The sequence below is a fragment of the Styela clava genome, chromosome 14 (assembly GCF_964204865.1).
Source record: "Styela clava chromosome 14, kaStyClav1.hap1.2, whole genome shotgun sequence".
In the NCBI taxonomy this organism is placed as follows: domain Eukaryota; kingdom Metazoa; phylum Chordata; class Ascidiacea; order Stolidobranchia; family Styelidae; genus Styela; species Styela clava.
Genome location: NC_135263.1, coordinates 16,505,795 through 16,518,508, shown reverse-complemented (window position 1 = coordinate 16,518,508; position 12,714 = coordinate 16,505,795). Strand labels below are relative to the sequence as shown.

The 12,714-nt window shown below is 34.8% G+C and overlaps 2 protein-coding genes across 2 annotated transcripts in view; one reads left to right on the top strand and one right to left on the bottom strand.

The window, feature by feature from the left end:
- LOC120341157 (FRAS1-related extracellular matrix protein 2-like) overlaps positions 1 to 2,613 on the top strand; it is a 52,730-nt gene extending 50,117 nt beyond the window's left edge. The window contains exon 44 of the mRNA XM_039409602.2: positions 147 to 2,613. Coding sequence (XP_039265536.2) covers positions 147 to 632 — 486 coding nt within the window. The 3' untranslated portion in view covers positions 633 to 2,613. The remainder of the gene's footprint in view (positions 1 to 146) is intronic.
- Positions 2,614 to 5,701: 3,088 nt separating this feature from the next.
- LOC120341181 (transmembrane protein 185B-like) lies at positions 5,702 to 10,341 on the bottom strand. The gene is made up of 7 exons (XM_039409652.2): positions 10,034 to 10,341; positions 9,524 to 9,700; positions 8,901 to 9,111; positions 8,238 to 8,407; positions 8,072 to 8,159; positions 7,280 to 7,403; positions 5,702 to 6,776 (listed from the first exon to the last, which is right to left on the bottom strand). The coding sequence occupies exons 1-7, from the start codon at positions 10,072 to 10,074 to the stop codon at positions 6,505 to 6,507; spliced, it is 1,083 nt and encodes a 360-aa protein (XP_039265586.1). The 5' UTR covers positions 10,075 to 10,341; the 3' UTR covers positions 5,702 to 6,504.
- Positions 10,342 to 12,714: the final 2,373 nt, after the last annotated feature.

The window sequence follows — 12,714 nt, the reverse complement described above, 5'->3', positions numbered from 1 at the left end:
CGAGATGATTATTGGATATTACACTATACAAGATCTTGGATACAATTCTATGTTAATTTTTCGTCGAAATACTCAAAATATATTTACCATTGTTTTCTGATAGATGAGTCTGCTACTTAGATCTGAATTTAAATTTTATTTTTTAGGTTACCAGTGGGCGTGAATGGTATTTGCATGTTATTTATTCCGTCGCACAAAAGACCAGATCTCGACGTTCCATCCTACACACATACAACGCCGTGTTAAAGTCCGGTAACAAAGATGTTATCCGTTCTAAGCGGGATGCACCAAACGAGGTAGACACGATTGGCCGCTCTGATAACCGAGGTACGAACATGGGCCATGTAGTATTGAAGCCTGGCAATAGTGGTGATACACCAGTTAGAGGAGATGGTCTAGCGCCGGAAGAAAGCAGCACGGATACCTCTAATAACTCATTCATATTTATCATAATAGCGGTCGTAGGCCTGCTGGTAATGGTAGGCATCATCGCTTCCGTTATCATTCTCAAGAAAAGAGCACAACCTAGCGATGGCAGGGGTGCCTATTCTGGCGGTAAAGTCACCGCGACCGCTGCAGGTGTTGCGGTTCTCGATGATGGTTACGGAGGGTCCGAATCATCGGAAGTGTAAATTCGGACTGTGGTCCGAAATCAACACACACACATCTTCGTCATTTTTTAAATTTTTTTTAAATGAAGTGCTAAAATACCTATGTCTTTGATACAAAACGACATATTTTGCATTGCAGCATATTATTATTATTTCAAGTAACACGAATATTATTACCATTATTTATTACTGTCCATTTTGCTTTGTTGCTACTTTCCTTGGTTGCTTTTTTGATGTTTTTCTTACTTTTGACCATTACTTTTTGTATTTTTGGAACTTCGGCGACTTGCCAAAATACGAGACAGTGTTTGGTTTTATGAAAACTGTTCCCCGTATGTCTTTTTAGTTTTTTTGTGTATTATTTTATTTTAGACTTGACAATTGTTGCCTAGTGCCATTAACATATCCTCTGGTCATTAAATAGATGCGGTTCCTAATTATATCCTTAAAATGATGTCAAAAATAACCAAGTTAGTAGGACCTCATTGTAGTACAATTGATTAGCAATATTTACACAAAAATTATTTGCGTCAGCCTTCGATTTTGCCAAACCTCATATGCTCCTTTTATCTGTTTGGTTTACTTCATATATAGCCTAACTTACCCAGAACGTATCATTATTAATCTAAATGACGCCCAAGCACCCAATTACTTATCCGGGGGTGATAAAAGCTCTTCCCATCAACGACGTCCCTAGACCTACTTTTCGAGCAACAACTCTAGAATTGTGAATAGTTTGATGTGTTAGTTTAGTGTTTGAATTTTGACGACTTTTTATCAGCCTGATTTGAGTTATTTAGTTTATTTGGAATGTTTCAGTATTCTTCTAGTAGTGCTTAATGTTGAAGGTTTTTTATACTAACCCCCAGATGTAAGCCAATATCAGGGAAATCGGTCTCATCGAAAATCCGGATGGGTCGATTTCCGAGACATTTCGACTGCAACTCCGGATTAAAAAAAAATTGTCTTCTTCCTTCCGAATCCGGAATAGTGAAATTTCAAAACCGATGTCTTTGTCACATGCAATTTGTTCGTATCGGATGGTAATTTCGACTCCCAAAGTGTCTTCAGCCGTGGAAAATGTCACAAACAACGGCCAATGCAAAATTCTTTTTCTTTTGTGGCCGACAATGGCGTACTTGAAATATAGAGAATATAATTCAATTACCAGATCCAATTTGTCAACTTTTACCTTCTGCACTGCCTTGCTTTTTTTGCTTGCGTTTCCTTTTTAAATTTAACTTTGACGTCACTTAGAATTTCAAAACGTAGAACCAATTTTAGCAATGTACATGATAACAAAAAATAGAATTTCATATGTATTCGACCTTTGATTCGAAACAGTCAAGTATATCATTGCTTTATTGACAGTAGGATTTCACACGTATTTTTGTAAAGTTACTGCTTTTCTCCAGATTTTGGTGACAGATTAAATGTATGCTTTTGGTTCATTTCAACACGGCCTGTAACGGGCCAATTTGCATGCTTGCATGTCATTTTAAATCACGCAAACCGCACCATTACGTTTTAAGCAAAAATAATCTGTGCCTTATACAGTTCCTTCTAATCAAGTGATATAAATTCCAAGAAAATCGAAATATGTATATAAATTATAGAGTATGCCGGCTATAATATTTAGCAACGCTATTGGTGACGCGCGATATACATTCGAATCAGTGCTTGACAAAGCAGAATATCCCAGCTGGCTTTTTGGCTCCATTTTGATGTTATATAGTAAAAATTCATGAAGAATTTCAATATTTAATACGCTTCCCTTGATTTGAAATATATTCAATATAATTCTTTTATTTCGGTTCAATTTTAACGCCTTACATCATATGACATGTCTTTTCGACGAATAAGCGCTTCTTGGGTAAAATACTGGGTACTAATCACGATCTGTCATAATGGATGAGCTCATAAATGCTTGGCTGCTCATCTTTGTACTAATATTTATAATATTAATCTCATTAAAAAATAAAAATAAAACTGAATTTTGTAATTCTGGACTATTTCGTTTTGTGTTTCTGGGATTCTGTAATTCGTTTTATATTATATTTTCAATCTCAACGGAAAATTAGTCAGACAGTTGGAAGTTCAGTGAGTAAAAATGTCCCGTTCAGTTGGTACATCACCACGACCATGTAAAATCAGTTTAGTCAACCATGTTGATGGAGAAAGTCGAGAAATATCGAGGTCTTAAGAGTTGGTAGTCATTGAAAATTGAGTGAATGAATTTGATTATATATATTTTTTCAGAATTTTTGACGCTTACTATTTACAAAGTCAACTTAGATTATGAATTTTTGAAAACCGCATCAATAAAAATCGATCGGTCTTTGGTGACGTGTTACTGAGAACTCGTTTCAGAGCTTGTATTCACGAATAGTTTACCTCTGTTTCCTGTGCTTAATTCTAGTTTCTCGTCGCGCAGTTCCATAAAGACTTAAACAATATGTAATGTTGAATAGAAATGCATAGGAAGCTCAGACAGTCAGGCAATCAAGCAATGTCTTTGATGTAATGAACGTTCCGTTACTGATAGTCCGTCCATAGGCTTTGAAGAACTGATTCTATATAGCAGCCATGTCCAACCCCAATGTCTTCTGAGGTCGCCTATTATATTTCAGTGTTGTCGCGGGCCGCACATCAAAAAATATGTCATACAACATGAATTACGGTTTAATTTTGTGAAATACAACGAATGTGAATACCGAGTGGTCTCAAGCATCAGTAATAAGATATGGAAGTTTGTTTTTCAGTAATAGCGAAATCTTATTTTGTATGTTATTCATTCACCATTTTTATGCAACAAGACGGTATTTGATGCTGAACTTATAATTATGTCGGTTCGATATTACCATGAAGTCATGTATGCCAAATTAATTCATTTAATTTGTATATATATATATATACTGTATGTTTCCCACATTGCTCACATTCCAATGTTGACGTAACTTTTGATGCAGCGTGAAATCTCAATATTTTTACGAAATTTATAATTCACAATTTTAAGTTAAGAACATCGTCCGGCTGTCATCAATCGGTAAACCTCGAAATGGTCATTCGTGGGATGATGCTCCAGTATGATTAAAGAGAAGATAAAATTCCCAGTTCAATCCGTTGTGATTTCTAGGACAAGAGAGGCGTCTGGATACCTTCAACCCGGGATTCAAACCTTCATCACTGTATCCGAAACTTTTTTGTCCATACATAAATAAGGTTGGCTCTTGCATACTAGTGGATACTCATACAGAGCTTTGTTTGGAATGAAATGCCTGGAATGACAAAACCAACCTTTCAAGGTCAACGCAACATTTATAACATAGTGGAAACATCAAACAATCGAAATTCACTAGAAAACCTTCATTGACATGGATTAATTTTATATGATAAAACTTGTAAACCTGATTCGATAAACTGCGTCAGATATTGTTGTTTTGCGCTGTGGCATAGAAGTATGAATGGACGACAACAAAATTTGTTAGGCTGAATAGTCGCTTCAAAGTAGAGGTGATCTTGGAGTACCATGGAGAAATAAGTCAGATCGGCTTAGTGGAACTAATTTTATCCACTTTTATTCCACCATAGGGAAAACCGTTCCTGTGAATTCTGTGGTAACCCTCAACTATACTTTGCATCGAAATATGATTACAACAGCACGTATATATATATATATATATATATATAAGGGTCAGGACAGAGATCGGGCATGTTTAAACCTCAGTTTGCTACGCTTACAGGCTTTCCTAATAATGCAACGATATCATTTGAAGATATTGGCAAGTATTTGAACCTACTGCGGCGTTTGTTAAATGTAACGCCCAATAGATCTAGCATAAAATAAAAAATATTAACTCTATTAAAAAAGGACACAGAACGCTAAAAATGCCAAACCTAATACAAAATTAAGCCGATGAATTCTAAGTACTACATACTAATTATTGATCGATTTGTGCAGGGTTAAATTTTAAATATTAGTTAGAGTCCCGCAAACGAAGTCCACTTCGTGTAAGCTGTGAAAGCCAAAATTGTATAGAATCCAATTCGTCACAAAAAGTGTTGCGTGATAACCCGACACGTACTTAATCAAGCATATATTTTTTTTTTCTAGTCATAACGCAACCGCATATAAAAAAAATTACCAGAAAAATTAAACTCACTGTTGACTGGGAGGGCGAAGCCACGGGAACTAGAGTTGGTTATCAAGCAGGGACACCAGAACAAACATCCGCGATGTCATCTGGTCATTCTATTAAAAACCAAGCCCCAAAATCCAAGCAACCCCGTTTCCAAGCAGCAAACTTGACGCCGAGCTGTTACTTCACATCATCAGCACCTTTGCCCGTTGTTTCTTTCATTTAAATCTATTCTTCCAGTTCATTTGCCTGTCTTAACCCCGCTTTCTATTGTAGTTCAATTTCTCACACCTCTACACACTGCCACCGACGCTCGCTTTCTTTACGTGATTTTTAAGCGAAACATTACACGGAGCTCGGCATACCTCCATTTTTCATTCAGGCATAGGTCGTTAACAGTAGTTTCTATTTAATCAGATATGCTTAGTTGTTTCAATTTATTCAAATGTGCGAAATTTTTTGCGATACAAAAGGTCCGAAATTACTGCGCTATTGGACACGAAATGGACCCAGGATAGGTTTGTCATTTTGCATTGTTATTGGACACGAAATATACATATCGTTTTGTGATTACGTTGTTAGAAGTCTTTTGGCTTTGAAATCTTAATTGGTTGGAGATTGTATTTTTCGCTAAAAGGCTATTACTTTTATTTATTTCAAACATTTCTGTGTGCTCTGTGTGGGATTCGCTTTTTTGTGTGCCATGACGTTATCAGAATTAAAAATTGCGCATCTTGTGGCGATTGCGCAAAGTAGACAAGATTGCGGTAATGGTTGTCTTATGTGAACAGATTGCACACCCGTACAACGTCGCTTCCACCCTAGTGTTCATATATTTGAGCCAAGCTCTTGTTTTTGAAAGTTACCAATTTTGCAAAACAACAAGGGGTGAGTCACCTAATGCATGACCAAGACTTCCTCCATGTTTTAGATCCTTAGTAATAAAGGTGATACCGTAAAGTGATTTATTTATTGATAAAATGGAGCGACACAGAAAATATAAAAAAATGCAATTATGGGTATGATAATATTCAAGTAAAATACGAAAATTTCGTAGAGTAGAGCTTCCCCCAGTGGTTTTTTTTTGACATGAAAACTTTGTGAACAAGTTAGGCATTTTGTGCCCACAAATCATATATTGCCCTAGCAACAAATATTGCCATCTGTTTACTGTTGGATTACCCCCCTTGAAATATTATTCAACACTACTCATCAAACTTGGCAACAGGCCTTTGGCCAATTACATCATCAATTTTTAAAAATATAAACTGTAAATACATAGACCAAAACTGGTAACAGAAAACTGATTCCTGGATAATTTTACGTAAGATTACCAATGGAACGCATGCTTATGTTTAACTTTTAAAATTATTTCCTGCAGCAGGATTTCTCAAACTCCTTCGGCCATGAGTGACAGTTTCCACTGTTTTTATTTTTCACTAGTTTTCGCATGTGAACTAGTTATAAGGTATTTTTACATGGTGATTTGGGAGGGAAGAAATGGGGGCACGATTGTTAAGGGTGCCAATTATGAAAGTTTAATATCCACTGCCCAAAAGCATAATATCCCAATATCAAGGAAAATAGTAGCAGATATTCTCTTTTGTATACTTGAGGTGAATTTCGGAATCTGGGTATTTGACCGTTGAACTTATTGATTTTAGCAATCTTATTGATGATTTCTTAAAAAATGGTTTAATCAACCACGCAAAGCTGCTTGAAATCTCAATAACAACATTCAATTTAACTTCACTTCAATCTGGGCTCTCAATATATGTAGGAGGTACCACAGTTCCACAACCAGTAGGACTGCTGGTGATGACTTTAGCAGTAAATTGGTAATCAGCTGATGCATAATATCGAACATCTGGCACCCATGAATTCGTATCATCTGTTTGACCGAGTTCATCAAAATTTGGATCATCTTTTTCTTTGGGAAGTTTGTATGATACGTTGCCATATAGTCGCATGAACGGACATGATTCGAGCAAAAACAGACAGAAATCTTCTCGTAAACCAAACCACCCTAAATTAATAGTTACAAAACATTATTGGTAAAACAAGGGAAGTAATGTAAATCAAAATCCCAGTTATTTGAATGATGCTACATGCAATATAAACCAAGGGATAAAGCAATGTTTAAACCATTATATAAAGTATTATTCAAAATCTCAATATTTCTGATTTATTAAATATTATGTGCCGGATGCTTCAGCTGTTTAATATTCCGTTATTTTTTACTTACTGTATATACATCATGTCACAAAAACGGAGGCTGTGTCAACCCTGATAACATTCTAAGTCAAGGTGTCAAAGTAAATAGCTTCAATCAGAGAAAAAGGATGAACTATTTCAAACTATTTACAACCCACTGATAATTTAGACTTCATTCATATGATATGAATGAAGTTACTATAATTATTTAACCAGTAAAAACTCTCTATGAAGTTTGATTAAAAAAATAATTAAATATCATATATTCATATGCAAATATTTGTGACAATTGGATATAATTAGACATAAACTTACATTTGTTTCCTCCTTTCTTACCAAATGAGCTACATATCAAAGCTAACAAGCTTATGAACAATGGTATGAAGATATTAACCCATGGAAATTGATTTAAACCATCCAGTTTGTACGACAGTAACACCTGCAAAGAAAAATTAACAAAGTCTGTGTTAAAAACAATACGGATTGAATATATACCTACTAGTGGCATTCATATCTAAACTTGAGCTTTTCCTACAGTATTTGCATGAGAATACGATAGGTTGTAAAAAAGCGCAGGTGATTTTGTTTGAGATACGAAGAGCTTCAACCCAAACTTAAAATAGCTGTTTTGAGAAAATGAATGAAGCTATATTTGATTTTTTTTCCCTGTAACTTTATATTGAGATATTTGGTGAATATTACTCCAAACTTTGTCTTGATACCAACTTAGAGATCATATATTTATTTCTTCGTAACATTTCCAAATTAAACTTATTTGAAATATCCATAGGCCTCGATTGAAACTAGATTTTCTCGGTTAATGAAATTTGTGTTTATTATGGAGTTACAAAAATTTGCCTTTGTAATATTCCACATGTACATAATAACTTTTCTTTGTAAGGATTCAATTTGAAATGGCAAAAAGAAATTCATTATAGTTCCATTGGTATATGGACATACTCTTTTTGTAGAGCAGACCATCATTGGTAAAAGCAAGGTTTAATTGAACACATTTTATTTTTGGAAACTGCGATGATAGACACTAAAAGAAAAAAAATTCCAAATTTTCTTCTTGGTCAAAAATTTTCTTACTGAAATATTTGTTACCTCAAATGTTAAAATAGGAATAACAACAATTATCCATATCAAAGCGTCCGATAAATGAGCTCTTCTGTCAACACCAGGAAAAGTCGATCTAAAAGTGGAAGATATGAAAAATCAAAAGATTAGAAAAGACATTTCTTTAAAATTTATATATTTTATACTAACCTACCTGAAGAATAACAAAGTCCAAACTAAATAATATAAAACAGCAACTCCTGGAAAACACATTGCAATCCACAGTGGAATAAATATCACAGTCCAGCCCCAATCAATTGTGTTATCGAGCTTCAGTGCAACAAATATAAACAAAAGTATATTGATGGAAAGAAGTGCTTCCAGCTGTACAAAGCAATATCAAAATGTGTTAGATTGATGGAAGTATGAGCAGGTATAATTGGGAATACATGGGATTTTTGCCAATAATAGCCAATAGGATAGTTCAAAAACAACCATTATTGATAGGCAATAAGCATGCGCAAAAATTTGGTGAAATATTCATATAGCCTATTCAATTCTTGAATGTAGATTTTGATTATAATTCATCAATAATCATTCTATAACCTAGAATCAAAACCAAAATGGAAGAAGCGTGACGAGACTATGACTTTTATTTTTAGAGACAAAACTGTGTTGAATTGATATCAATCATCATTAAATGTCAAGTTTTTATATGCAAATTTAGTTATAGAAAGGTCATATATTCAGCAATGATCATTTCGAAGTTTTACCGAGCGTGAGTAACAATATCAGAAGCAATAGATCAAAATTCTGTTTTCCCTTTTTTTTCAAAATATGCATATGATTAGTGAAACGAAATACTAGTTGAACCCACCTCCAGAGACCGATCATGCTTGAAGCCCCAAATACAAGCAGCAATTGCAACTGGTGAGACAAAATACAAAGGCATAAAAACAAATATCCAAGAGTTTTGACCGTTATTTTCAACTTTATTGCAGACAAGCAATTCAAACATTAATAATAAAAGTTGCATTCCAAGAGTCATCAACATTGCCTTGAAATCAGTGTAACTGTCAACATCATGCCTGAATAGAATATGAATTTAGTAGATAAGTTGTTTACAAATGTAATTAATAACATTTCTTATCAAAATATCTATATAATATATCTTTGGATATACTCAAATCTACTTTTATAAACATGATTCCTAAATCTTGAGTGTATAGGCTACTTGCGATATGGCATTGAGCAGGAATAAAGATTTTTCACTCTATGGACTTTTCCGACCACCAGAGGGTTTGAGTTACCATGGTCAGAAAATGGTCTGTGGGACTGTAGACTATTTGTTAATTTGTATAAGAAAATGGACCAAGTTCTATTTCAGTAAATCCACTGATATGCAAATTCTTACTTCTCATTGCTAGAAATCCATTTTCTTGTACAGAACACAGTAATAGCAGCTCAGTAATGTAAATACAACACAATATATAACTGTACCTATACTCTGGATGTCGACACCACTCTATGCTTCCAATGAATGCTCCCAAAACAACTATCAATTTTAGAATCCAAAGTGGAGTTAGTATCACCCACAGCGACCAAGTAATGTGTTGATCGAGTTTTAATGAGATGAGAATTGCACATGGAAGAAGGCAAACGAACACCACAAACTTACTGTAAAAAAGAAAAAGGTAATACAGATAAGGCAGTAAGGGCATATACTACATGCAGTAATACAAAATAATGAGAAAAAAATCATGATTAGGGTATAAAAATGGCGACTTTATGAAGAAATACAGCAAAGTAGGTAATAATTTGAATTTTTTCAAGTACCACCAGTTTGGAAAAGCATACTTTAATATTGAATCTTATTTAGTCTAAACAAATATAGATAGGATCCTGCATCAGTGCATAGGAAACTGACAACAAGCTTAGAAGATTGACAATTTCTGAATTCAGAAATTTATTATTATGCTAAAACAAGCACACCAAATAAATTAGGCATACCTGTGATTGAAGTCTTTGAAAAGAGTCTTCAGGTCAATCATGTTAATAGTCTATAATTTAGCCACCATAGTTCAGTACGGTACCGTAGTTTCCCAATTTCTTCCTCGAATACTGTCGAACCTTATTTCAGTCCCAAACACTGGCATCAGTTTCTTCCGGGGTTCACCTGCTTATTTCGTCGATTGATATAATCCCTCAGTGTTTTAATAAAATTTGGTATAATTAGATTATTATTATATATATATATTTATGAATAAAAGATGTTCCAATTGACAAGAACCACCGCGTCTACCAGAGCTGATCTCCAAGAAACAAAACAAAGTGATCTGAAGAACGCCCCCTAGTCGAAAGCAAAATTGCCTGTAATATAGGAACCTTGCCTCGTTTTTGCGGTTCTGTGTGTTATTTGTCAGTTTTTAGCTGAGTTTCCAAAAATTAGTTGTAAATAAAGTATTTTAATTGTTATTATGTCTTCCGATGAGATTTAGTTCAGTTGCAATAATCAAAAATGAGTCCCGGAAAAGCGCGATAGGCTGAAATGAGCTATCAGTTCCTGTAAGTGGCATGTGATTATATTTCAATAAAAATGATGATTTTGATCGTGTAAATCAGTTTGTAAGTGCCAACTCTCCAAAACACTTGCAAAATGAGCATTCAAAATTTTGTAATAGTAAAGTATAGGACATTTTTTTTTCTGGAGTCAAGGGCAGGGGCGTGCCAAACATTTCTGCTGCCCATGGCGAGTCGATAATGCTGCCCCTTATACCTAACTTCATAAATAATTCGGGGGATAAACAGATTATAGATGTCATTATACATGAGAATAATTAAATTTAAAGTCAAGTAAGATAAAAAAACGTGTGTTTTATTTAATAAATATTCAAACTAAGCAACAAACTCACACTTTTGAGAGCAACGCACAAAGTTTGAAAAACATGTCCAGCCTAACCAATGAAGCAAGAAAATCTCCAGAATTTTTTGAAAAATATCTGTCCTTTTTCGGAAAAGCGGCGTAACGTAACCGCTTTAGCAGTCGCACAGACAGGTTTTTTGTCATGGTTTCAACATTGCCTCGTTTTCGCATGCTATTTGTTTGTTTTTGGTTGTGTTTTAGAAATTTCAGCACGAATCAAATACGTCAATGATTTGATGACAGCACATTTGTACCCAGAACATTTGCAACCATACATTTCCAACCATAGATTTTACCACACGCATATAGATCGCACCCGCGGACATTAGAACCCATGCACTTTTGCACCCAGTACATATGCACCCATGGACGTTTGCTCTCATGTACAATTGCAGTTTGCACCCACGGACATTTGCACTCATGTACAATTGCAGTTTGCACCCACGTACATTTGCACTAACGTACAGTACAATTGAACCCGCGTACATTTGCACTCCGTTGGGATCACAGCTTGGTTTTGCTGCCCCCTACTACGTGTTGCCCGGGGCTGGTCAAGGGTCTGGGAACATTCGAGGACTTACCAGTAAATACTTGACTAGATTTGTCTGCATGAGCGAAACGCGAGTCGTCTTTACAATCTTTCGTTGTCAGAGACCGATTAGAATTTTGATTTCAGATCAAACCGGTTTTGAATTCTGAAATTTTGACTTCTTGTTCCCGCGTGTAAATGCATCGCAATGTAAACACCAGACGCTCCTATCGTTGGCAGTTCGAGGCAAAAGCGTACCCGTTCGTTCGCATGCTCAACGAATTTTCGTTAACGCAAAAGGCCAATTGGTTGCAGAAACGCTAGGATATATGAATCTCATATATATATGAATACTCTGATATTTTACCAAAGTATAGTTATCAAGAACGCTAACTCAGGAGAGTGCGTAACAGAACATAAAATTGCGACACGACATTTTCGAAACACAGTGTCGTTTAGTATTGGACAGCTTCTTATCTAGTCATCTCCTATTTGGATTATTGTAGCCTACAAGTTACCATTTTTTGCTATATTTCCCCTATGCAGTATAATTGGAGAAGTGAAATGCTTATGAAGGCGGTTCGCATGTAAATATATCTTGCTTTTGTGAGAATGACGGATTTGAAGTAAATCATTCTGCAATGGTATAACACACAACACTTGTCGATGATTCTAGTATGATTGATTTTTATAGAATGAAATCATGCGGACTAAGGCCTGGTGAACGAAGAGACCACTCCACGTCAACAAGTCTGCCGAACTTTTTTTTCTTGCATAAAAATCCAATACAGGCAAATCAACTGAAATTACACACATGCATAACGCATCCTCATAACATTCTTTCAATCTTTTAACTATAACATAAAACTCTTTTTTTAGTAAATTTTGGATAAAATGCCAAATAGGAGAATTATACGTTGCAGTTTATACCGATATATCAAAAAACAACCTAATAATATAATTTTACCCACAGAAAATGTCCGATTGTCAGTAATGAAATAAATATAAGCATTGATTGACTTGTGCCCAAAAATTTTGAGTGATTGAACAATAAAAAAATGAATGAAATTGGTCTTCAATTGTTTTTTCACAAAATCCAAAGATTTGAATTTACCAAGTTAAATTTATATATATAGAACGTTATTTAGCACAACGGCTTTCCAGAAAAATTTGGCTAAACAGATCTTAGTTTCAATAGTCGAATAGTAATTATATGAAAAGTATGACCGACGACCGCCA

What these genes read in the sequence shown, in the direction of transcription:
- LOC120341181 (XM_039409652.2), bottom strand. Translation starts at nt 10,074, where the DNA reads ATGATTGACCTGAAGACTCTTTTCAAAGACTTCAATCACAG. An exon ending in TGTCGACATCCAGAGTATAG is followed by an intron (nt 9,112 to 9,523) that starts GTACAGTTATAT and finishes TATTCTATTCAG; the next exon opens with GCATGATGTTGACAGTTACA. An exon ending in TGGACTTTGTTATTCTTCAG is followed by an intron (nt 8,160 to 8,237) that starts GTAGGTTAGTAT and finishes TTCCACTTTTAG; the next exon opens with ATCGACTTTTCCTGGTGTTG.